We start from the raw sequence: 23,082 nt of genomic DNA on the forward strand, positions 1-23,082 counted from the left end.
TAAAGAATACTAAAAATTAATTTCTATTCCATAATTTTCGGTTCAGCAATTCGAGAGATCGTGCTCACCGCAAGCCATGAAAAATAGACTACGTTGTGAAGCGATGGTCACTATTTATTAAAAAATAACGGTTAAATAAAAAATAAAACTATTAAAAAATTTCAAATAGTTTATAATTTTCACAAACTTATTAGGAAAAATTGTTTAATAAGCTTTCGCAATATTGTGTAGGAAAAAAGCTGAAAATTTGAAAATAAATCTGAGGATTATGATTGATTACAGAACTCTGGAATTTTCTATTGGAATGTTTTCAAGCAGGAATTTGATATTGATGCTATTAGACAACTGTGAAATCAAGACCAATAGATCAGTTACATATCAGGACCCCATTCCGACAATTTATCAAAAGTCCTCATGATGTTTACAACAACAGGTTATCAATCTACGGATCAGATAATGTTATTGTAATATTGAATTAAATCAGTTTGCATCAATAAATTTTCAACACCAATCCAATTTTTTTTTTGGTGTGGTGGGGGGGGGGGCTGTATGGTGTTAAACTCCAAAACCTTCTCTGGGCTACGCCGTTGCTTGGAGTTATTTATTTCGCTTTTCATTTTCCGAAAGGTTTCAGATCGATCCGATGGTCATAAGTTAGAAAAATTGCAGTCAGAAGGTTCGCACAAATGAACATTTTTGCACTGATAAGTTATCAAGTTCCTTCCAGACAACTTGGAAGTGTTCGGTGATTATTTCTAGCGGTTGTAGATAGAAAAATGAAATACAAAATTCGATTTATCGAAATAATGTTTGGCTTATTTCAATGGATTATTACTATATTGAACAATAAATAGGCGACGAAGAGTAATCCACAAACAACAAGCCATAACTTTTAAAGTATTCAAAATAGATATTTGAAGTCTTCAGTAAAGTTATTCGTAGTAGTAAGAGCTACAAATTTGTTGAAAGCATCATTTCGTTATAATCACTTCCAAGAAAATTTGTGAAAATATCTCACTCATAGGGTGATTAATCAGCAAAAGCACAATACGAAAAGAAAGAGCATATTGCCTCCATTAAATTCTCCGAAGATACTATTGACCTAAAATAAGCCGTTTTGGCGTTAATAATAGATTACATGTTTTTGGTCATATTTCTGGCAATGGGAAATGATAAAAATCTTTCGTCCGCATTTAATGTTAAATATCTCTTTTAATAATAGTCCGATTTCAACAATCTATAGCTTGTTCGAAAGGTATTCGTTAAAGCTGTCTACAAACATATAAATTGTTGATCTATATTGTCAATTCTGGCAGATAATTAAAAAAAACTGCAAAAAACGCCATTTTTACGCATTCAAACATTCATATCTTAAAAACTAAACATCAGAATCAAAAACAAATTAATAGCGTTCATACTGTTTTTTAGTTCTTTCATTTAAAATTGGTTTGGATAAGATCGGTTCAGCCATTGCTGAGAAACACGAATGAGAATTTGTCCGTTACATACACACACACACAGACACACACACACACACACACACACACAGACATTGTCCCAAATCGTCGAGCTGAGTCGATTGGTATATAAGACTCGGCCCTCCGGGCCTCGGAAAAAATCTTGAAAGTTTGAGCGAATTCTATACATTTCTTTTATAAGAAATGTAATAAAAAAAGATACTAACTTTTAAAAACTTCACTACAGATAATCCATCCCCGTTCCCTCCATCGGTACTCACCTAGGAATTTGTTGTACGTGTTGGGCGCGAACAGTTCCTCCACCCGGTAGAAGTAGAATCGGAACGGTAGGAAAATCTTCACATCTGGCCGCTCGGTGAGGACGGCCTTATCCACTCGGCTTGCACTACGCAGATTGCTCACACATATAGCGTCCGGTCGGGGCATGTTGCACACCGCGTCCAGCGGATTCAGCACCTAAGAAGTACAATGCATCAGCGAGGGAGGAAAGGTAGCACATAAAGTACGGATTAGTCGGGTGTTTCATTTTGCATTTACTGCGTGGGAACCGCCGTAATGGGTTCTGCAGGGGATTGCTATTTTTGAAGCGGCTTTGTCGGTGGTTTTGCTATCATCAGCGGAGGCGGTAGATACAGATAGGAGTGATGATAATTAAATAACGAAACGATCCAAGTTATAACTATGAGATACCGCGCTGCTATTATCTGTGCTGGTGGAGAAGCTTGGTAGTTTGTGTGAACTGCTTTCAGTTTGACGCACTGTATTCCGAAAATTTCTATTTCTTTCGGTACTTTCGAAAGTTTTCAACTTTCCGCACGAACCATTGAAAGATAAGTGGTTGAACTTTTATGGTCATAGTTTGAGCTATTTTGTAAACAATTCCCTACTGCACTGTAGAGCTTGTTTGGTTAGGATAATCAGCGCTTATCGGAGAGCGGAGCCTGCCCAACTTGTAGTAATTTCTTGGAAAAGTTTGCTTGTGCACTGCACAGTGGTCCAGGAAGCGAGATTAGCGGGAAACAATTATTAACGCATTCATCTTTAGGTTTAGAGATTTGGTGTCTTAGAAAAATTTATTGTGCGTGACAAACTGCATCTTTTGGCTGAAACGGTTTTAGGGTGGCCCTTAAAATGTCTAAGTTGTGGACATTATTTCAAATTATAGTTCAGAGAGAATGATACTTTCTTCTGCAATATTGTAGAACAATCAATTCTGAGCAATTTTGTTGAAGATACTAACTTTGTATCTCAAACCGTTTTCATTTTATAGTGAGTTCCATATCATAACTTAGGGTGTCTCTCAAAAAAGCAGTTTTCTCCGTACAGTTTTTTAATATGATTTTTCTCACAAAAGTTTCCTTCAGTATACTTTTAGAGCATGATTAGAGGCAACTTTTGCTGAAGAAAGAAAAATTTTATCTTGTCTGGTTCAAAAGTTATACTTAATTTTCACTTAAAAATACGCCCTTTTCAAATGTCGATATCTCAAAAGGGAGCAAACGAAAATTGATAATTTTGATTGCATTTGAAAGGCTGTGCTTTTGCCTACAATATATTGAAAAATTGGAGAACGCTTTTTTGTCTTTCTCAAATAAATCAAATTTAAGTAAAAGCATTTTTGCGTATAATTCTACAGCGCTCATATTAAAAAATATTTGTTTTACGCTGATTCTATGAATTCTTATAAAGTTTTTTCAAGGATCACATACATTTGCAGGCTTTTCATAATGCAGAAAGACTACCGATCACCAATGACGACCTATAATTTGCTTCCAATTATTGCCAAGATTTCCCAAAATCTACACAAATTTACAATCGATTTCGTTCATTTGCAGGAACGGTTTTAGCAGGTAGCAGTATCAAGATCTGCAATCTACTAACCTCAAACCAAAAAACAAAATTGACCTTCATATAACAGTATTGTTCAAGTAAAAAAAAAAACTGATATCCTTCTGTTATATAAATGCAAAAAATTATTCAACATAGTTTTTAATATTTTTAAATGAAATAAGAGAATCATTCAAGTACTTTAAAACGACTCTCGTAGATTTGGTAGACCACTCTGCAAAGCGCTTAATTGAGTACATCAAGTGCAATACTGAAACCCATAAACTAAGCATGATTTTGATTATCAAATGGGGAACTGATGAGAGTTCGACTCATTGCAGCTAAGATGTTTGGTAACGATATCACACACTAGCAGTAATCTTTAAAAGATGCGCTTATTGTGGTTTTTAAATCATCAAATGATCAAAGATTCATCGACGAAGATAAAAACAGAGAATTGAGCGAATGCAACAATTCCTATATACAGTATGTAAAAAATTGAAGACACCCCTTTATCGTTTCAGTAGTTTTGGTCATAGTAAAGGTTTGTTGTATTGTACGATGAGCATTCTTTTAACATTTTTGATTTACCGTTTCACAGCCAACAAATAAAAAACTGAATAAGTTAGTCGTCGTAATAAAGTGTGGCAGTCTAGTAGTGGTAATGGGATTAAATAGAAAAGAACGAGGATGTCTTTAATTATTTTACATACTGTACACACCGCCTAAAAACTTCAGTGTAAATTTGCATTTTCGATAGCTCCATTATGTTTGTTGGTGGTATGGTAGGGTGGAAGTAAGAGGAAAGCGATTCTAGTTTCTATTGCACTCGTATACAAGTTATTTAATATACTGGTTCTCAGGAATAAAGCAAATATATTGACCCTAACGCATTGATCATAATTTATATGCATTTCAACTATTGTACATAGGTCGAGTAATTAATGATAGAGTGCGTCACCCTAACGAGTGAGCCCAAAATAGGGTCCTCATCCTATTTGCAATATGAAAAGCCTGCAAATGTATGTGATCCTTGAAAAGTCTTGACAAGAATTCACAGAATCAGCGTAAAACAAATATTTTTTAATATGAGCGCTGTAGGATTATACGCAAAAATGCTTTTACTTAAATTTGATTTATTTGAGAAAGACAAAAAAGCGTTCTCCAATTTTTCAATATATTGAGGCAAAAGCACAGCCTTTCAAATGCAATCAAAATTATCAATTTTTAAATTGAAAATTAAGTATAACTTTTGAACCAGACAAGAAAAAATTTTCTTTCTTCAGCATAAGTTGCCTCTAATCATGCTCTAAAAGTACACTGAATGACACTTTTGTGAGAAAAATCATATTAAAAAACTGTACGGAGAAAACTGCTTTTTTGAGAGACCCTAAGTTATGATATGGAACTCACTATAAAATGAAAACGGTTTGAGATACAAAATTAGTATCTTCAACAAAGTTGCTCAGAATTGATTGTTCTACAATACTGCAGAAGAAAGTATCATTCTCTCTGAACTATAATTTGAAATAATGTCCACAACTTAGACATTTTAAGGGCCACCCTAAAACCGTTTCAGCCAAAAGATGCAGTTTGTCACGCACAATAAATGTGTCTAAGACACTAAATCTCTAAACCTAAAGATGAATGCGTTAACAATTGTTTCCCGCTAATTTCGCTTGCTGGACCACTGTGCACTGGGAGTTATTAGGAAGGCATCAAGTTTGCAACAAGGAGTAGGGTTGGAAAATAACCCACGTACTGTACGTTGGCAGTGAGTTTGGAAGTTTGTATTTTTAAGCTGATGTGAGGGAATAGGGAAGTTTCGTTCGGCGTTGTTTCACTATGCAAATGAGTAGAGGCAACATCCGTGGTCCACTGATAGTTTAATACTATAAGCATTGTGCGTATTTAGTGCATGCATAAGCGTCACTTAAATGTAAATACTTTATAATTGAAGCAGGAGATACAGATTGTAAAAAAAAAGTTTATCCGCCCCCGCAGAAAAATCAGTATTTGCTCAATATTTTTGATAAAATCGTTCAAAGGTGCGATTTTATTTATATATTTTGTTGATTATGCACTAAATTACTAAATGCATTACAAAGACACTTGCATTTTGTTTTTTTGTGGGATTCTGTGGTAGTAGGAAAAACGACTCAAAAAAGTATACCCACCATCCAGCCATCTTGGAAGTTGACCTTCAATGTCAGCTTCTTTCTCCAAGCAGCCTAGATAAGTCCTGCAGTCTTAGTAGTGGTTGTTGCAATAGAATCCTTTTAAAATAGAAGCATCTCGGTAACTTCGTTGCATTGTTTTTTCAATTTTGACAAAAAATTATATGAAATTTAAAGTGGAAATCTGAGTAAATTTGCGTTTTTATACAATTCCAGCGATTATACAACTATTATGTACCATGCTTACATTTAAAAAAATTGCAGCAACGTGTATATGTACATTGCGACGTATCTGGGTACATTAGGGTGGATATACTGTTTTGCGTCGGTTCACCACCTACCTAATAGTATAGGCGGTAAAATGAACACGATAAGTAAAGTCACTATTTTCTAACTGATTAGTGATTGATATACTACAATCACCTTACCTGCTTCTTGTTAGACATGATTTGTGCATAATTGGTGAAAATACTTCAACACAAACACATTTTTTCAAACAATATTCTTGACTTCTTTATCTGAAGTACCTGCAAACTAATTTTTTTGAAGTAAAATACTTCTAGCGTTTCAATATAGGGGTGCCGTTTTAAAATTTTCGACCGCAATTTTACACAATATTTTGAACGTGAATAACTGCCGTTGTACAATACAATTCCATAATTCACAACAATTTTGTAACTAATTCCGTAGAATGCACAATTACTAAAAACAACGGAAATAACGGATTTTGTGAAAGCAGTAATTATCTGTGCCAGTATTGGTTTTCGACCAAGCATCGAGTGTTGCTAAGACTGCCCCTCTGTCATCCAATAAACTGCAACGTATAAAAATTAAGAATAAGAAAAATTCGTCATTTCATTCAACGTCTTAAGCTCGTACAGCTTGGACGTTTTTTATATTCTCGCAGTTATCGCGTCTGTTTGTTTTGAGGAATTCTACGAAGATCCGTCCGAAAATAATTAAAATTGTGACCGACCATCTTAGATTCCTATGAAACTTTACACGTTTCATCGGCATGGAAGAATAAACATTTTTTACAATCAGTAAGATTATTTTGACTCAAGAGAAACTTTTCAAAAGAGCGTAAAGATTTCTACGTGCATTAATTTAATTTTTTTTGTTCGATTACTGTATTTTATACAGCAAAACTTTCTGAGAACGAATTTCAAAGAATTAATATTTATGTACAAAAAAATATACACTGAAATGAATGTTGTGACATTTTTTACAAAAACGAAAATTTGTGCTAAAAATTTAAATTATAAAAAAACCCATTTTTTCTAATTTTTTATATTTTGTCAACAAAAAAGAAACATTTTGAATGTGATTGTATGATGGAGAACTTATCGGTAAAAAAGTTTTTCTGACAATAACTTTATACATGTTTTTAAATTTTATACTAATTGACACACAAAACTGTAATTTTATTACAGAATATAATTCTAAGTCTCATTTTAAATCAAAATGTATTTAACCAAAATATTCCAAAATGCGATAGTTTTCGAGATACAGTAATGTTTCGATTATATCACTATGCGTTTATATCAATACTCGTTTATATCACACTCGATTATATCACGGTTTTGTCTCGATTATATCACGCTTTTTGAAAACCAGAAAAGGCACACTACATTTTGATCCAGTCAAGCCACATGTTGTGTCCTGGCACTTTTAATATTTTTTTACAATTAACTTGCTTGTTTACATGTAGGGTAATGAGCCTATTAGTACGTTTCGGACTATTTCGTTAAGGGTTTATATATGATGAGGTCGGTCACAAAGTCGAACTATTTATTCTTTTATCGTAAAGTATAAATTCTTAAGAAAGTATCTTAATTTTTTATAGAGGTCTAAGCACTAAAAGCAAGTATATAGCACTTTTCATCCTATTCCTTTACGTGGGCGGAGGGCATGGCGTAAAACTTTAAACGTGAATAATCTCGAAATCATGTTTTGCCAAAAACGTTGTTGTAATCACTAGGATTGCCGAAATATCTTTCGACTGATTCCAATTTTCGTTTTAAATTCTTCGTAACTCATTTGCCATGTCCTAAAGCGGGTGCCTGATGTACCGGATAAAAAAATTTACTTCTTTTTTATTCGCTTAATTGTAGGAAAATCTAACAAAATAATGAGAAAAACAAAATACACAAGATATGGTAGGTATGCCGAGATATGCATTTTCTCTTGAATTGATGTGAATACTTTTATTTTGGAAGGAGAATTGGAGATGTGACTATTTTTATGAATGCTGATACAACGAGGAATGAATCGTAGTCTCCTCGAATACATGGATTAGCCAAGATATTTGCCAAAAACTTTAACGTGCCAGATTCCTTCAAGTTTAGTTTTGGGTAGATCAAAAACTTTAAGAAAAGGTACGGGATACGTAAAGTGAAGTTGTGTGGGAAAAAATTATCCGCTAATGCCATACCATTTAACCCAATGCGTTGAACAAAGATGGCAGACGCTGCTCTAACCAACTCACACAAATAGGTAGTGTGTTAATAGAAACATGGCAAAAATAGGCTGGATTACCCTACTATGATTAATTCTTTTTGACTAACTTTAACTTTTATGACTTTTTAATGATAGAAATACATGGGTTAATGCTTAAATGTAATATTTTGTTTTGTTTTGAATATATCACGCTTCAAATATATCACGCTAAAATACAGAACGACCGTGATATAATCGAAACATTACTGTATTTAGAATTTTGTTCCAACAAAAACAGTTAATTTGTGTGATTATGCCCTTTTTAAAAGTTATTCGCGTTACCCAATCATATTATGTCAAATATCTAATGTTTTTCTTCATTCGTTTTCGAGCTCTCCATCGAGACAGAGGTTGTTTTTTCTAGTCCGTAGTGCTGTGTGAGGCGATAAAGAATAGTTTTAATCCGCATTCAAGGTTATTTTGCCAGTTCGGTTCGGTCCTCAGTCTTTTGTTCGCGTGTGAGGATTAAACAATAGCCAGCTGTATAAGCTGGATCGGTTCGTCGTTGGACACCAGTTTAAAGCTAAGTGGTTTTTGTCTTTTGTAACACATTTATTGCTTTCTTCCGTCTGCGCGGGCGCTGACCCCGTGCGTTGACGTTTTCTATGGTTCCCTCTCCGGATGGTCAAATGGAAGTTGAATCGGGTTCAACTTGTAAGGCTCCCCCCCGGCCCAAATGCTATCCAGAACTCTCAATTGGTCCATTTGTGGTCTTCTTTCGGCCCAAGACTAAATCACTGAATCTTCTTCAGATTTCTAGAGACCTCACGGAACGGTTCTCGGCTGTGACCGAAATTTCAAAGGTCCGCTCGGACAAGATAAGGGTGTTGCTAGCCAACTCAAAGCAGGCAAACGATATTGCTTGCTGTGAGCACTTTACGCGGGATTATAACGTGTATATTCCGGCGGTAAGAGTACAATCCGAAGGCGTCGTAACCGATGAGAGTTTGACGTGCGAGGATCTGCTGAAGTACGGGGTTGGACGATTCAGAGACCGCTTACTTCAGCCAGTTAAAATACTTGAGTGCAAACGTTTGCACTCAGTAGTAGTTGCGGGGGATGGTTCAAAAACCTACCCCCAATCAAACTCTTATCGGGTGACCTTCGCTGGTACCGCTTTGCCAAATTTCGTCCTCTTGCACAGGGTTCGACTGCCTGTGCGTCTGTTTGTGCCGCGGGTCATGAATTGCACAAAGTGTAAACAACTGGGTCACACAGCCACCCATTGTAGCAATAAGGCCCGCTGTGGAAAATGCGGGGAGAATCATCTAGATGATTCGTGCAGTAAGCAAGCCGAAAAGTGTCCTTACTGTGCGGAGAGTCTGCATGATATCTCGGCATGTCCCGCGTACAAACTACGCGGGGATAAACTGAAACGTTCCCTTGCGGGACGATCCAAACATTCCTTCGCAGAAATGTTAAAGAATGCTACGCCACCATCCTCAGCAAACATCTATACTCACTTGCCTCCTGACGAGGGCGAGGCTGGTAACCCACAAGAGGGAACATCTACTAGGGTGCCTAGAATTTATAGGAAGAGGAGGAACATTTCCTCTCGTAAAGTTCCTTGTAAAGGCCAGAAGGTGTCCCTTGAGGGGGCTCCGAAAGTCACATCTATTGGAAGTGTTGCAACCAAACCGAAGCAATTAGCTCCTGGTCTCGGAGGATTAAGCTCAGAGAAGGAGTTCCCAGCACTTCCAGGAACATCAAAAATCCCAAGTGTTCCTTTGTTTCAGTTCGAGAGTAATCACAGCACTGGAATTATAAAACTCTCGGACATAGTGGAGTGGATAATAAAAACTTTCAATATTACTGATCCTATTAAAAGTCTTATGTTAGCTTTTCTCCCTACAGTGAGAACATTTTTGAAGCAGTTGACTGCTAAATGGCCCCTCCTCTCAGCGATTGTATCCTTCGATGGCTAACTCATCGAACGAGGTCACGGATTTGATCACTGTTCTACAGTGGAATTGCAGAAGTATCATCCCGAAAATCGATTCCTTCAAAATTTTAATAAATAATTTGAGTTGCGATGCATTTGCATTATATGAAACTTGGTTAACTTCCGACATCTCCGATCTCAACTTCCACGACTTTAATATTATTCGCCTGGATCGAGACACCCCCTATGGAGGAGTGCTTTTGGGGATCAAAAAGTGCTATTCCTTCTACAGAATTAACCTTCCCTCGATAACAGGTATTGAAGTTGTCGCTTGTCAAGTAACAACCAAAGGCAAAAGCCTTTGCATAGCTTCCATATATATTCCCCCCAACACCGCGGTTGGGCACCGACGGCTACAAGACATCTTAGAATCCCTGCCAGCACCGCGACTAGTTTGAGGAGACTTTAACTCTCACGGTACAGCATGGGGTTGCCTCTATGATGATAACCGGTCTTCCTTAATTCAGGATCTTTGCGATAACTTCAATTTGACAATTTTAAACACGGGTGAAATGACACGGATTCCTGCTCCTCCAGCGCGCCCGAGCGCCTTAGACTTGTCCCTTTGCTCAACATCGCTGCGGTTGAATTGCACGTGGAAGGTAATTCCTGATCCCCACGGCAGCGACCATCTGCCGATTGTAGTCTCAATCAATAACGGTTCAAGGCCATTGAAATCAATCAATATTTCGTATGACCTCACACGAAATATCGATTGGAAGAGCTATGCTGCCGCGATATCCGACAACATCGAATCTACCCAAGAACTTCCTCCGGAGGAAGAGTACAGCTTTTTGGTTGGCTTGATTCTCGACAGCGCGAATCAAGCTCAGACTAGGCCAGTACCCGGCGCGAACATACAAAAACGTTCTCCCAATCCCTGGTGGGATAAAGAGTGCTCAGACGTGTACGCAGAGAAGGCCGCCGCGTTTAAGACCTTCCGGAACGACGGGTTACGCGCTAGTTTTCGACAGTACGCGACGTTAGACAAGCGAATGAAGAGTTTGATGAAAGCCAAAAAACGCGGTTATTGGCGCCGGTTCGTCGACGGATTAACGAGAGAAACATCGATGAGCACTCTTTGGGGAACAGCCCGACGTATGCGAAATCGAAACAGTACTAATGAGAGCGTGGAATATTCAAACCGTTGGATATTCGATTTCGCCAAGAAGGTTTGTCCGGATTCCGCCCCGGCACAGAAGATTTACCGCGCCGCGTCTCCTCACGATAGCGTGAACGAAACACCTTTTTCGATGGTGGAGTTCTCACTTGCTCTCTTGTCGTGTAACAATAAAGCTCCGGGGCCAGACAGAATCAAATTCAACTTGTTGAAGAATCTGCCTGACTCTGCCAAGAGACGCTTGTTGAACTTATTTAATAAGTTTCTCGAGGCTAACATTGTCCCACTCGATTGGAGACAAGTGAAGGTCATCGCCATCCAAAAACCAGGAAAACCAGCCTCCGACCACAATTCGTACCGTCCGATCGCAATGCTATCCTGTATCTGGAAGTTGTTCGAGAAAATGATCCTATCCCGCCTCGACAATTGGGTCGAAGCAAATGGCTTACTGTCAGATACACAGTTTGGCTTTCGCAAAGGCAAAGGGACGAACGATTGTCTTGCGTTGCTCTCAACCGAAATTCAAATGGCCTATGCTAGCAAAGAGCAGATGGCATCAGTGTTCCTAGATATTTTGGGGCTTTTGATTCAGTTTCGATCAACATTCTTTCAGAGAAGCTGCACCAGCATGGTCTTTCAGCGACTTTAAACAACTTTTTACTAAACTTGTTGTCGGAAAAGCACATGCATTTTTCGCATGGTGACTTATCGACATCACGATTTAGCTACATGGGCCTTCCCCAGGGCTCATGTCTAAGCCCCCTTTTATACAATTTCTATGTCAACGACATTGATGAATGTCTTGACAATTCCTGCACGTTAAGGCAACTTGCAGACGATGGCGTGGTGTCTGTTACGGGACCCAAAGCTGTCGATCTACAAGGACCATTACAGAATACCTTGGACAATTTGTCTGCTTGGGCTATTAAGCTGGGTATCGAATTCTCCACGGAGAAAACTGAGCTAGTTGTATTTTCAAGGAAGCGTGAACCAGCACAACTACAGCTTCTATTAATGGGTCAAACTATCGCTCAGGTCTTCACAGTAAAATATCTAGGGGTCTGGTTCGACTCTAAAGGTACTTGGGGATGCCATATTCGGTATCTGAAACAGAAATGCCAACAAAGGATCAACTTTCTTCGTACAATAACCGGAACATGGTGGGGTGCCCACCCAGGAGACCTAATTAGGTTGTATCAAACAACGATACTGTCGGTAATGGAATACGGATGCTTCTGCTTTCGCTCCGCCGCGAACATACATTTCATCAAACTCGAAAGAATTCAGTATCGTTGTTTGCGTATCGCCTTAGGGTGCATGCAGTCGACCCATACGATGAGTCTCGAAGTGCTGTCGGGCGTTCTCCCGTTGAAAAATCGATTTTGGGAACTCTCATATCGATTGCTCATTCGATGCGATATCTTGAACCCGGTCGTGATTGAAAATTTCGAAAGGCTTGTTGAGCTCAATTCTCAGACCCGTTTCATGTCCCTGTATTTTGACTACATGGCGCAGAATATTAACCCTTCTTCTTACAATCCCAACCGTGTGCATTTCATAAATACTTCTGAATCTACTGTTTTCTTCGACACATCCATGAAAGACGAGATTAGTGGAATTCCGGACCACATACGCCCACAAGTGGTTCCAAACATTTTTTATAATAAATTCCGAGAAGTCGACTGTTCTAAGATGTTTTATACTGACGGATCAAAACTCGAAGGATCCACTGGCTTCGGTATTTTCAATCAAAAGTTCACCGCCTCCTACAAACTCAGTGACCCTGTTTCAGTTTACGCCGCAGAACTAGCTGCCATTCAGTATACCCTTGGAGTCATTGAAACATTACCCGCAGACCATTACTTCATCGTTTCGGATAGCCTCAGTTCCATTGACGCTATTCGCTCGATGAAACAAGGCAAGCACTCCTCGTATTTTTTGGGGAAAATACGGGAGCTACTGAGTGCTTTATCTGACAACTCTTTCCAGATTACCTTGGTATGGGTCCCTTCTCATTGCTCCATTCCGGGCAATGAGAAGGCAGACTCCTTAGCTAAGGTGGGTGCCTTAGAAGGAGACGTTTACGAAAGACCAATTTGCTTCAGCGAATTTTTCAGTATTACTCATCAGAGAACCCTCGAAAGTTGGCAAACTTCGTGGAGCAGTGGAGAGCTGGGAAGGTGGCTACATTCGATAATCCCTAAGGTATCGACGAAACCTTGGTTCAAGGGGATGGATGTGGGTCGTGACTTCATTCGTGTGATGTCCCGACTCATGGCAAACCATTACACGCTGGATGCACATCTCCGGCGTATTGGGCTCGTGGATAGTGGTATCTGCGCTTGTGGCGACGGCTATCACGACATCGAGCACATTGTCTGGGCGTGCACCGAGTATAGTTCCGCTAGGTCTCGGCTAATGGATACCCTGCGGGCCCGAGGAAGACCAACCAACGTCCCGGTTCGAGATGTGCTGGCAAGCCGCGATGTCCTCTATATGTCCCTTTTATACACCTTTGTGAAAACCATCAATATACAAGTCTAACTGCCCCTTGTTATCTCCTTATCATTCTCAGAACGCTCTTCCACCTGTATCAAACCATCTGTATCGAATGAGCCAACAAACACGGGACCTACGGCACGAACATAACACGCTTAACTCGAAATGTAGCCGATCCACATCTGAGCCGTACTACGAAATCGTCTGGAAAAACCCCTGCCATCTTGAGGAGGACCACCCGGCGTCCCAGTACATGATTCCCCTGATGAAGGCCACCCGAGTTTGTGATCCATCCGTTGATCTCACGATGCCTGAAACTGAAATAATTTTCTCTCCCTGCCATCTTTGTCTACCCTCCCTCCCCTGACTCTTATACCTAGAAGTAACACCCCTACCCCCCCCCCCCCCCCCAATATCATCACGAAGCATTTAGCTCTTCTTGTCTCTTCTAGTTTTAACTATTATATTATATAATCTCGTTGAAAATGCCCAACTCTACTACCCACAAAAAATAACTATAATTACGAATCTTTACAAAATTCAATCATGTCCTCTAGTTATTCCTAGTTTTAAGTTAGTCGTAAAAAATTGTCCCCCTTAATTAAACATTATTTGCTCCAATTATCTCACTGATAAAAATGTCAAACCATATTGCCACAAAAACTAAATGACCCCCCTAATCTCACGAAAATAATATTATCCCGTTGTGTAGATATATAAGATAGCTATAAAATCGCATTAGTTTCATTTTAAAAAAAATCAATATGTAATCCCCTAGTTTTAAGCAATTTAAAATGTAAAACAAAACAAAATTGGCACTTTTAAGCTAACGCAACGTGCCTTATCAAATAAACGATTTGAATAATAATGTTTTTCTTTTTAAAGACGCAAAAGAAACTTTTTCAGTTTATTTGAATCATGGAGAAGCTTTCAATAAATAGGTTTTCCTAACAACAACTTTTGACATATTTTCATAATTCATACTATTTGCACTTAAAAATAAAATTTTCTTTTTGAATATGATACTAAACACTATTTTAAATCAAAATGCTAATAACAAAAATTTTCTGAAATGTAGTAGTTCTCGAGATATTTGAAATTTTGTTTTGACAGCATAATACTTTTGTTTTATTACAACCTTTTCAGAAGTGATTCGCGTTTCTCCATCAACAATAATAAGTTTTTCAAAAGGCCTGTAACTTTATCTTTGACATCAAGGTGATATTGTAAAACATTTGGAAGCTATACGAAAACAATCAAAATACTATATAACCATAGAGTCATATTATTAAACTAAATAGTTCGATCATATATTGGTTGTTTTTATATAGCTTTCAAATGTTTACAATATCACTTTGATGTCAGAGTTACAAAGTCAAAGTTACAGGAAACGTTATGGGCCCTTTGAAAAACTTATTATTGTTGATGGAGAAACGCGAATAACTTCTGAAAAGGTCGTAATAAAACAAAAGAATTGTGTTGCTAAAACGAAATCTGAAATATCTCGAGAACTATTAGATTTAAGACAATTTTTGTTATTAGCTTTTTTATTTAAAACAGTATTCAAAAAGATAATTGTATTTTTGACAGCAAATAGTATGAATTATAAAAATATGTCAAAAGTTGTTGTTAGGAAAACTTTTTGTTGAAAGCTTCTCCAAGATCCAAATACACTGAAAAAGTTTCTTTTGGGTCTTTAAAACGATAAACATTAGATTTTTGACATTTTATGATGGGGTAACGCGCATAACTTTTAAAAAGGGCATAAACACACGAATTAACTTTTTTTGTTGGAACAAAATTCCAAATATCTCGAAAACTATCACATTTTGGAAGATTTTTGTTAAATACATTTAAAATAAGACTTAGAATTATATTCTGTAATAAAATTACAGTTTTGTGTGTCAGTATGAAATCTAAAAACATGTATAAAGATATTGTTAGATAAACTTTTTTACCGATAAGTTCTCCATCATACAATCACACCGAAAATATTTCTTTTCTTTTGAGGTTTTTGTTTGCAAAATATAGAAAATTAGAGAAATGGGTTTTTTTACAATTTAAATTTTTAGCATAAATTTGTTTTTGCAAAAAATGACACAACATTTTTTCAGTGTATATTTTTTCGTACATAAATATTCATTCTCTGAAACTCGTTCCCAGAAAGTTTTGCTGTATAAAATACAGTAATCGAACAAAAAATTTTTGAAATTAATGCACGTAGAAATCTTTAAGCCCTTTTAAAAAGTTGCTCTTGTATCAAAATATTGCAATTGTCAAAGAAAATAATGAAGATTCATAAACCGAACACAACTTTAAAGTTTCGTTCGTATCGACGATGGTCATATTTCGTGATCGGCCGGTTTCTCATGGAATCCCTCTTTTGGTACCGCTATTTAATGAGCAAGCGGGTTTGCTCATACTCACGTAAGAAAAGAACATGAGACCTGACCGAAGCCCAGCGAACGACGCAGCGAAGCGTCTCCTACTGCATAACCAGCACGTGGTGCTGTCAGAAGAAAATGGAAGCGGTAACATCTTCGCACGTAAGAAGCAGATTCCCCCGCCCCCTTTTCACACCCGTAAAGGACATCATCAAGTCGTGACAAATATTGTGTTCCAGTTTGGATGAACTTGGAATATTTCTCAAAACCAGCGGAGTGGAATTCTAGAGTCACGATTTGCCGTCGACAAAGACACTGAAGGTTGCTATAATTGCAAAGGTAACCGTGCTTCAAACCCCGTTAAGTACCGTCTCGAATTTGGAACCACTTCCCCTGAACAATCAACGAGTCGCCAACAGACAGACTAGCTTCACAGCGCAGTCTCGCCTCATTGCTGCAGCTGCTCCTGGCTTGTCGTTTGCCAGTTCGGCATCTGGTAATTCGGACAGCGATACACCGTTACCTACAGAAGAACTCATCACACTTCCGTCCGACGTCATTGTCATCCTGCGAACTTGCAGGACATGAGAATATTATTCAGGTTACCGTGATCCTAATAACTAAATCTGGGCATTGAAATTACCGACATCGCCAACTGGAACGCTTGTTCATTGAGGAACAAGCACATCGAGTGGACAATTTTCTCAACACCAAGGAAATCGACATTGTCATAATCACCTAGTCACTTCTGAAGCCGGGAAGAGCCTTCTGTTTCCAAAAGCTACCGACCCATCTGTTTAATCTCCGCCCTTTCCAAGCTGTTTGAGAAATCAATGCAAATCTTTTGCTAATGAGCTTGGTGTTTTCCTTGAGGAGCGTTTGGGTTCCGCAAGGAAGGATCAACCGTCCATTCCATTCCAGCGGAATAAGTCGGTGTCTCCGACGATGGCGATCTTGGACATCGAAAAAAAATTTGACTATGGTGTTTAAGCTGCATAGATAACTGCATAGATGTATCTGATTAATATCATCAATATCTTTCGAATAGAGCGTTTCAGGTCTCTCTGCTAAATATTCTTTCAGATAAATTCACCATCCTCACAGGTGTGCCCCAGGGAAGTATCCTTGGTCCATTCTGTACAACATCTTCACTTCCGACGTTTTACCTCTACCGGGAGGTGGAGTTCTGTCACAGTTCGCTGATGATACAGCGCAGAGAGGTCTGGATTCTCTACGTGAATATTTCACGTGCTGGAAAATTGTTATGAATGCAGCGAAAACAAAGGTTAGCCTTTTTTCCGAACTCGAGATCGCAAACGATGTCTGAAAATTTCGCAATTCGGTTTAGCGACGCCCTCATCCAATGATCTGATGAAGTAGTTTACCATATTCCGTAAAGACGGCCGGGAATCCATCATCGGTGTAACGTTCTACAGTGCGTCGTTGATGGATAACATGAATTGGCGAGCTAGTGAGCAGAACACACATTGCGACCACCAGGCAATCCACTACTCCGTTGGTCGGGGAAATTGCATTGTAAAGCGAAGAGAGAGGACTGGCGACCGGAAGTGGAAAATAAAGGGCTTCGATAAGGATTTTTTTTGTGGAAGCACTTCGTGCTGACAGCCTCTCTTCAATTCCGAGCGCCGACGAGCTATCGGAAACATTAGTGATGTAAAAATTTCGAGAAAAATGGAGCCGAGGAGCTGCCGGCCAATTTGGTGGAACAAAAGGCTTAGCATCTTCCGTGCTACATACCTAAAATTCAGAAAACACGTTCAGAGAGCGAAATCCGAAGCAGTCAGAGACGAGTGTAAGTTTACATTCCGGGTGACTAGGGCCGCTTTTAAACGCGAGATAGTCCATAGTAAATTCACCTGGTACAAGGAGCTGTGCAGAGAAGTAGACGCTAACCCTTGGGGCAACGCAAACGGTGGAAACATAGATGACAATCGTGTCTCCAACGACGAGCTCCTTATAGTGGCGAAAGGGCTGATATCGGATAGCATCCTCAATATGGTAATGGAAACCGCGATCCTGGCGTATCCGAACATGTTTAAGATAGGCTACTTCCCGGACAGATGGAAGATCCAGAAGCTGGTGTTGCTGCCAAAACCAGGGAAGTTACCAGGAGATCCAGCATCGTATCGGCCTATATGCCTGTTGGATACTCTTGGATAAAATTCTGGAAAGGGTCATTCTCAACAGGCTGACGAACTACGCTGAAAGTGAGAACGAACTGTCGCAGAGGCAGTTCGGATTCCGGAAAAAGATCTCGACGGTGGACGCCATCTGCATAATCATCGCGAGTGCGGAGAAAGCATTGAAGCAAAAGAGAAAGGATAATCGCTAATGCGCTGTGATTAAGATCGACGTGAAGATCGCGTTCAACAGCGCGACAGCGGACTATTTGTGTGAGGTTCAGAAAAGTTACTTTCAGAGTCGAGTGGTGGTCTACGAGAAGAACATGGGGAAAAGGTGCATTAGGGTCACGACGGAAGTACCTCAGGGCTTCATAACCGGCCCAACGCTCCGGAATATAATGTACAACGGAGTTCAAACACTGGCACTGTCAAGGCAAGTTAAGATCGTCGCCTTTGTAGATGATGTTGTCCTGACGATAACCGGCGAGACCCTTGAGGAGGTGGAGATGTTGACGGTAGAGACAATAGACATCGGGGAAAACTGGATAGCTGACGTCAAGTTGCAGCTGGTTCACCACAAGACCGAGGTAGTGCTGGTCAGCAACCGTAAAAAATCCAGCGTGTAGCGATACGCGTTGGGGGACAATCCATCCCATTGATGCGTGCGCTGAAGCACCTGGGTGTGATGGTTGAGGATCTGTTAAATTACAACAGCCAAGGTGACTATGCATGAAGGCTTCGAGGACAACTAACGTATTGGCAAGGATCATGCTGAACATCGGAGGGCAAGATGCAGCACGAGACGACTACTGGTGGGTGTCTCATTCTTAATACTGAGGTATGGTGTACCAGCCTGGGCTGCTGCGCAGAGCTCAAAGCGGAACCGGAAACAGGTTCGTACGTTTCGCCTAATGGTTGTTTGTGTCGCGAGCCCATACTGAAAGTATCGTCAGAGGCGGTACGTGTCATTGCCGGGATGATTCTCTTCTGCATCACTCTGACTGAGGACGTGAAATGCTATCAGCGGAGAAATACACGAAATGTAAGGAGGCTGGTCAGAGCGGACTCGTTGGTTAAGTGGCAGCAATAGTGAGACAACGCGGAGAAAAGAAGGTGGTTCCACCGACTCATTTCAAATGTGCATAGGAAGCATGATGAGGTGAACGTCCATTTGCGCTGTTCTTGTACGGGAAGTACATGCATCGGTTTGGACATTCTTCGTCACCCCTATGTCTGGAGTCTGTGAACGTGCAAGAGATACTGGATACTTGGTCCTAGGTTCGAACAAGTTCGAAGGGGTATGCCTGGTGCGATAGTCGACAATATCGTGGTATACTCTCCGAGCTGCAGAGAAAGTGGTCAAGGGGCCAACAAAGTAGCGCTGTCGGCTAGAAAGTCGCCTTGAAATCACAAGTCGGGTTTTGGGAGAAAATCCGCCACCGGGGAACTCTTCGTCGGTGTAGACTAGGTCCACTACCGGGGATCAGTTGAGTAGTAAGCGACGTAGCACCGGGTTCGGGTCGTCGGGGCACCCGTGTATCGGATGTCAGGCTTCACCGGAATTGCTGGACCGACCTCGACATCCTACCGGATAGCTCATGAGTATGCTAGATCCACCGCCCGGGAAGTGGAGCGAGTAGATCGCGTCGAATAGTTAGCAGTGGGTCGTTGGGGCGCCAGTGAACCGGAAGTTACGCTCCACCCGAAGTCGCTGGACAGACCTCAGCACCTACTGGCTGACTCGTTGAGCAGGCTGGGTTCACCGCTGGGGACTAGATCAAGTAGATCGGGACGAAGCGGGCAGGTAAATGGCTCACGGAAACGAATATCAGTATAGAAAGAAATCCACCGCCGCGGAATTCACAGTAGGGTAGATGCACCGCCGTGGACTATCCGACTATATCATGACAAAATGGGAGCCTATTAGCTGACGAAACAGATATCGGTACCGAGAGAAATTCCGTCGCCAGGAATCTTCCAGTCATAGTAGGGTAGTTTACCACCGGATAATATTCGAGTAGAGCTCTATGAAGCTGGGAACTAAATGGCTCAAGGAAGCGGGTATCGGTGACGGTAGAAATTTCTCCGTCGTGGAACTATCGGTCTAAGAAGGTTGAGTTCACTGTTGGGAACTATGCGAGTAGATCGTGATAAGGCCGGAAGCTGAATGACTCACGGAAACAGGAGCTGAATGGCTCATGGAATCAGCATTTAGTCTGTTCACTGACAACGTAAATAGATGGAGAAAAGAAGCACGAGAAGAGTCGAGAGGTAAATCAAAGCGCGAAGGTCGAGCCATTTCATGGATCAAGTGAGGCACCGAGATAGCTACGGAAAAAAGGGTGCGATGAAAACACGACGAGCCACGCCCCCCCCCCCCACGAAGTAATATCTTGAAGTAGTTCTATGGGGAAAAGGGGCGAAAAAAGAGAAAGGAGTGTTTTTAATGGATACACACGAAAGTGAGTTGTGAGTCCCACACAGTGCCAATACACTACATGCCAGGCTTTTGAACCTTTTAAACCTTGCTATAAACATACATATGTATGTATTCTACTTCACTTCGGTTATGTTTCTGACATTACTTAGACGTTTTTTCAACCGCTTTTTGTACCGGAGGTTCATTCATGCCGACTTTTTTGAGTGAGAACTTTTAACCTCAATCCAATGTCCGAGTGCCAGCACAGCTGATGATAGCAAAATCAATACTTAATAAAAAGTTTGGCTTTAGTAATTGTTCTTTATCGGTAGGCCAATATTGAATTTCCTCTATCCAACGAGAATCTATTTGCAATGTAAATATAGTTTTATTACTTACCTGCACTAAATCTGGCTCATTTTATAATACAGTGGAAGGTGAGCGGAAAAGTGGTAGGAAAAGAGTAAAAGATCAACGCCAGCGGAAGCATAAAGAGTAGAAAAGTTTCGTGTTTAATTTACAGCTCTATACAGTTTAGACAGTTTTATTCAAAGAGCGAAAATGTATGTACAAAATATTGTGATGTTGGATAGGGCTCAACTATTTTGTTCGAGAAAACTTATGATTAGATAGGGTGGAAAAGTTAAAATAAAACATACGGAAATAATTTTATATACACAATTTTTATACATAATTTAATCGATTCTTGGTAGTACACAAAAAAGTGGCGGCTGCATTTACATCTTAATAAATTGGACACCTTTTTGCGTCTACATACGGCGATGTCGGCATCATTGTTTAACACAATCTGTGGTAGGTAATTGGTGAACATCCGAACAATGAAGGATCAATCGAAAATAATGTCTGCTATTATTAACCAATAAACTTCAAATACTTTCGCATTATGCTTCGATTGTCAGTAATGATGAACGATGAGGAAAATTGACAAAAGCGAAAAATTAAGAGTTGGAAAGTTCAGGTCACAGGGTATCTACTGATTTTGTCGGCGGGTGGAAATAGGTGTAGGCATTATTAGCATCAGAAATTTTCCCTCACGCAGATACTTGTTGCCCCTCTTCTTTTATTCGAGGACTAGCAAATGATGGCAGTGCTTGCTTGCTTGGTTTGTTTATGGGGGAACGAGTGTCGGAAACTTTTTCGGTGTTTTTGGTTCATTCGAAGAGAGGCCACATTTAAAGCGTTGTTGAGGAGGGTATTTCCAGACAGGTTTACTTTATGAGAAAACTTTTTCATGGATCGGGAATGTATGTGCATATGATTGGGATGAAAAATTGGTGAATCGCGATGTCGAAATAGAGCAAATATCGTATTAGCATAGACACAATATGAATTTGTTTGAGTATTATGAATATTTACATTTTTGACATACTCTTCGAGTTCCTTTAAGTCGGACGAGAAAATATTACAAAAAAGAAAAAAAAAAACAAAACAAAACAGTAAATAAATATGGTGGCACACTTTTGTTAGAAAACACAGGACAAATTAAATTATAGAAAAAATGAGCAACCCCTTTCCGGTTAGACCTTGCGAGTGATGATTAAATCGATCTGTAATGAATGATAAAATTAGTAAGCATGAAATAAATTGATCTAAACTTAAAACTCGAAGATGTATAGGCGCAGTTAACCTATTCTTTTGTCTACGATTTCTACAATATATAGCTTCCTGCGCCGCATGTGTGTGCTCTGCTCCGAGCGTCGATTTCCTAACTACAAATTAATTTACTTACGAAAAAAATGCTATATAAATTAAAACAAAAATCTCTGTCTAAAAGTCTAAACAAAACACTGTCGGCATATTGGTACATTTTTTCAGGGAGTATTCTCAGTTTCTCACAACTAACGCTAAGGAATAGAATAGTATTTTTGAAAGAAAATAAAAATAAAATAGAATAAAATCTTCACATCCATCTATCTCTTTCTCTCTTGCGGAGAACTAAATTTAGATTTTTCAGGCGCATGGCGTAGTTGGTATACTTTACCACTACAAAAGCGCGTTGACTTCTCAGACTAGTGTGTGTACTTTCTGGTCCGTTATTAATTGTAGCCGAAAAGTTTGTGCTAAGCTGGGGCTAGTTTTTGCTTTGTGCTAAAAAAGTACATTACTGAATCGGAGGTAAGTGATCGCCACATGTCGGGAAGTTCGGTGGTACTGGAGGCAGATCCTGAAGCGTACCGACCTGAAGGATCAGGTTCATTCCTATCACGATGTGGAACAGGAAGTGACAATGGAACAGCCAGAAACCTGCAATGAATTGCGATTAGTACAAGTACAGTTCACCACCGCGATTAGTACAACAAGTTCAACTCACCAGGATTGTCAGCACGGAATCGTAGCACCACGTAGCCATTGTTGGGTACAGCTATGGTATCCTTCAGCGGAGGAAGTTGGAATTGTCGATGCAGCAAACCACGACGATCCAGGTCGAGGGCATGTTTGAGATTAATTTTCTTCACATTGGAATCAGGAGAGCGCCCGATACCAATTACATTGTACGCGTAACCGTGCAAATGGAATGGATGGCTAAGATTCGGTTGTTGGACTGTCGGAAGAGAAACAAAAATGCTGTCAG

General features: G+C 39.7%; 2 protein-coding genes across 2 annotated transcripts in view; both read right to left on the reverse strand.

Moving 5' to 3' along the window:
• LOC131691236 (uncharacterized) overlaps window positions 1-21,006 on the reverse strand; it is a 37,416-nt gene extending 16,410 nt beyond the window's left edge. Inside the window, exons 1-2 of the mRNA XM_058977476.1 lie at window positions 20,889-21,006; window positions 1,739-1,934 (exon numbers count right to left, since the gene is read on the reverse strand). Coding sequence (XP_058833459.1) covers window positions 1,739-1,904 — 166 coding nt within the window. The 5' untranslated portion in view covers window positions 1,905-1,934; window positions 20,889-21,006. The remainder of the gene's footprint in view (window positions 1-1,738; window positions 1,935-20,888) is intronic.
• Window positions 21,007-21,153: 147 nt separating this feature from the next.
• The window catches only part of LOC131691235 (uncharacterized), a 487,454-nt gene continuing 485,525 nt past the window's right edge, over window positions 21,154-23,082 (reverse strand). The window contains exons 8-9 of the mRNA XM_058977475.1: window positions 22,822-23,052; window positions 21,154-22,754 (exon numbers count right to left, since the gene is read on the reverse strand). Coding sequence (XP_058833458.1) covers window positions 22,612-22,754; window positions 22,822-23,052 — 374 coding nt within the window. The 3' untranslated portion in view covers window positions 21,154-22,611. The remainder of the gene's footprint in view (window positions 22,755-22,821; window positions 23,053-23,082) is intronic.

This window comes from Topomyia yanbarensis, chromosome 3, assembly GCF_030247195.1.
Source record: "Topomyia yanbarensis strain Yona2022 chromosome 3, ASM3024719v1, whole genome shotgun sequence".
Lineage (NCBI taxonomy): Eukaryota > Metazoa > Arthropoda > Insecta > Diptera > Culicidae > Topomyia > Topomyia yanbarensis.